The sequence below is a fragment of the Olea europaea genome, unplaced genomic scaffold, assembly GCF_002742605.1.
Source record: "Olea europaea var. sylvestris unplaced genomic scaffold, O_europaea_v1 scaffold1809, whole genome shotgun sequence".
Lineage (NCBI taxonomy): Eukaryota > Viridiplantae > Streptophyta > Magnoliopsida > Lamiales > Oleaceae > Olea > Olea europaea.
Window position 1 is genome coordinate 93,039 of NW_019235840.1, and position 3,048 is coordinate 96,086.

Below are 3,048 nucleotides of genomic sequence, written 5' to 3' on the forward strand. Positions count from 1 at the left end.
TTTGGAAAGTTGTGGAACTGTCCAATCCTGTGGATATTTCATCCATGAAAAGTGCCTTTGCTGGTCCAACAAGCATCTCCCCTGTAAATTTTGATCAAAACAATTAAAATCATGATTGAGACAACTAAGAAAATTTGTTGTTCTGTTTTTCGTTTATTTTACCAGTTGTGACACGCTTTTTTTGTCCTCCAGAAATTCCTCTTATCATTTCATCTCCAACTAAAATATCTGCACAGACATCAAGCCCCAAAACCTGGAAAGAGAATTGAAAATAATTTTTGAAATTTGCTCCACTTTGTAATGTTATAGTTCAATAACAAAATATTTAAGTTTATTGTACCTTAAGATAATAGTCTGTGACCACATTAGCTTCATCTCCTTCTGTAGCTGCTGCCTACATAATCGGAAACAACAAAATGTTTGCCTCAAAAATTCCTTGATGGGATAAAATTTAATGTGCAGAACGTTGTCTGAAAACAGATTTGAGTGGTACAAATTTTTAACCAAAAATAAACAAGGAAGAAATTCTACAATTTAACTCATATTCTAAAAAACTACAAAACTCTGAATTTCTGAATTCGAGATTTTTACTAATTTTCCTCTTTAATTCCGTTTCCTTCACAACATGTAAGAGTTTAGAACCAAATAATGAAATATAAAGTGAGTTTCGTCATCTAAATGTTATTAAATTTGTGACATGAGCCACTGTGAAATACCAATGTAACCACAATTTCTTGATTTTTCAGTTTGAACAGAAATAACATGGCTATAATATTTTAAATATCAGAATCATTCTCATCAAGTCCATAAGAAATTCGAGGGTTTATTTTTACCTTCATGTATATATCGATATCAGGATCGGGCTTAATATTTGCTGCTTTCTCTCTTCTTGACAACTCTGCTAACATCTCTGTAAATATTTCAACATAAATAAAAAATAAGAATTCCGATTCCAGAAACTAACAAAAACTTGAAAAATAAACATAGAAATAATAATCCATTGTTCTTTGAACGAACCATATCGGGATCCAACTCCCTGGAATCTTGCAGAGAAAGCCATGGTTTCTCTAACCGTCATTTCTCCGATATGAAGATCGTGTTGGCTAATGTATGCTGCAGTTCTCTGGGGTACAAACTCTTCCATTCCTTGTCCATTATAGGTTACCCTCCCCGAAACCTGCCGCATAGATTTAGTTTCATTTATAAAAGTTGAATTGATTAAAAGAAAATTCATATCCATGTGGAAATGATCCCTTGTTTTTCATTTTTTTTTCCTTTTACCTTCAATGCAGGGTCAAGCTTTCCAGCCAAAGCCAACATAAGGGTTGTCTTCCCGGAACTCGGAGGGCCTAAAAGCAATGTCATTCTGTTTCCAAACAAGAAAATGAGAAGGAAAACCTGGTAAATATAAGGCCAAACACTAAAAAAACCGATATATATAGGATTTTTGAGTTCTTACCTGCAGGGCTTGATGATACCACTGGCATCCTTGAGGATCGGAAGAGTTCTCTTTTTGTTACTTCCTATATGGAGAGATTTCAAAATGCCCTTTAAGAGATCAAAAAATCACAAAGTTAGATTGAGACATCCTGAATTATAAACCAGAGATATCTATAAAACATCAAATATGGATTCATAGCCTAATGTTTGAGTAAATGTTTTACCTCTATCATATTAATATTGAAGTTAATAAATGTAGGCAAAGCCCTGCTTCCCACATAAGCTTCTGCTTCAATATTCAAATTCTCGAACCGGACTTCAATTGTTGGCAAATCAATTCCAACTCTGAAAATAATCAGAAATCAATAAATTTAATCTGCATTGTAGACTTCGATACAATAAACCCGAAACAGGGTCCAGGATCAATCATAATACTAACCTGTCAATTCTATTTCTGAGTTTTAACAAGAATTTCTCATTATCTTCATCCACAACATTTACCAGCCTATCAAGCAAATTCCTTTTATCTTGAAATCCAAGATTTTGAACATCAACTTCATTTGCAGCACCCTTTGATCCAAACAGAAGCCCTTTTCTCAAACGATCAAAGGTTGGAAGTTTTTCAAGTGCAGCCCATTTAAGAGCTTCTTCATCATCTTCGTCTCGTGAAGAACGTGAAAAAACTTCGATTCCAGTATTCCTCCATATTGATGAACCGTTTGCTCTTAAACTTCCCATATGTTTACTTCCTACTCTTAAGCTACTACTAGCTTTATAAAGATCCCCGGGTTCCATTTTAACCCTGTCAGCACAAACTCCACTGGACTATTCCAAGAAAACTGCTAAATTTTGGGTAAAAAAGGAGCTTAATGTCAAAAATAATCAAAAAAAATGCGAAGAGAATTCAGATTATTTCAATCTTTAACTCCTTTTCTTCCACAAGGGATATCAAAAAACACAAATTTGAAATCAAAATTTTATTTATGAAAAATGGGTTGCGATACAAGGATGGAAAGAATGAATGTAGAGAATGTTTTTAAGTGTTTAACGAACTTGAAACGACTACTACTTATAATGAGATTTCAACCAAGAAATTTCTCAGATAAATTTTATGCTACCTTTCATGACCAATGATTAATCAAAAAAAATAATATTCTGACTTTTCAATTTTCTCATGCCAATTTGCCGTGTAGAATGTAATATTATTGTAATAAAATATTTATTTGATTTATTGCACGTGCAACGGCCACATACTGTAATTATTTTTTAGTAATTTGCTAAAGGATAAAATTATAACTTATAACTTAGTTATTAGTATTTATAATTTATTTTGACCCGATGACCCTGTCAAAAGCCACTGGGTTGTACATTTTAAATTTATTTATGCCATAATCTTAGGGCTTGTTCGGCAATAATTATGAGAATTAATTTTTTTACTGTTAGAGAGAAAAGTGGGTCCCATCCATAAATGAAGAAGTCAAATATGACGGCTGAAATAATGAAATAACTATCAAAAAGTTGATTTTTTGTAATGAAAAAATGCTGCCAAACATACACTTACGTATTAACTAAGCTTTGATTAAAATAAATTTAAGTCCCCATTTGATT

At 32.5% G+C, this 3,048-nt stretch overlaps 1 protein-coding gene across 2 annotated transcripts in view; it reads right to left on the bottom strand.

The window, feature by feature from the left end:
- Positions 1–2,467, bottom strand: part of LOC111378382 (pleiotropic drug resistance protein 1-like) — a 7,516-nt gene extending 5,049 nt beyond the window's left edge. The window contains exons 1-9 of one of the 2 annotated variants that reach the window (XM_023001575.1): positions 1,880–2,467; positions 1,665–1,785; positions 1,460–1,548; positions 1,282–1,366; positions 1,018–1,177; positions 834–910; positions 341–394; positions 163–253; positions 10–81 (exon numbers count right to left, since the gene is read on the bottom strand). In XM_023001575.1, the coding sequence (XP_022857343.1) occupies positions 10–81; positions 163–253; positions 341–394; positions 834–910; positions 1,018–1,177; positions 1,282–1,366; positions 1,460–1,548; positions 1,665–1,785; positions 1,880–2,235 (1,105 nt within the window). In that variant the 5' untranslated portion in view covers positions 2,236–2,467. The remainder of the gene's footprint in view (positions 1–9; positions 82–162; positions 254–340; positions 395–833; positions 911–1,017; positions 1,178–1,281; positions 1,367–1,459; positions 1,549–1,664; positions 1,786–1,879) is intronic. The other variant, XM_023001576.1, reaches the window with a different exon arrangement.
- Between the last annotated feature and the right edge of the window lie 581 nt (positions 2,468–3,048).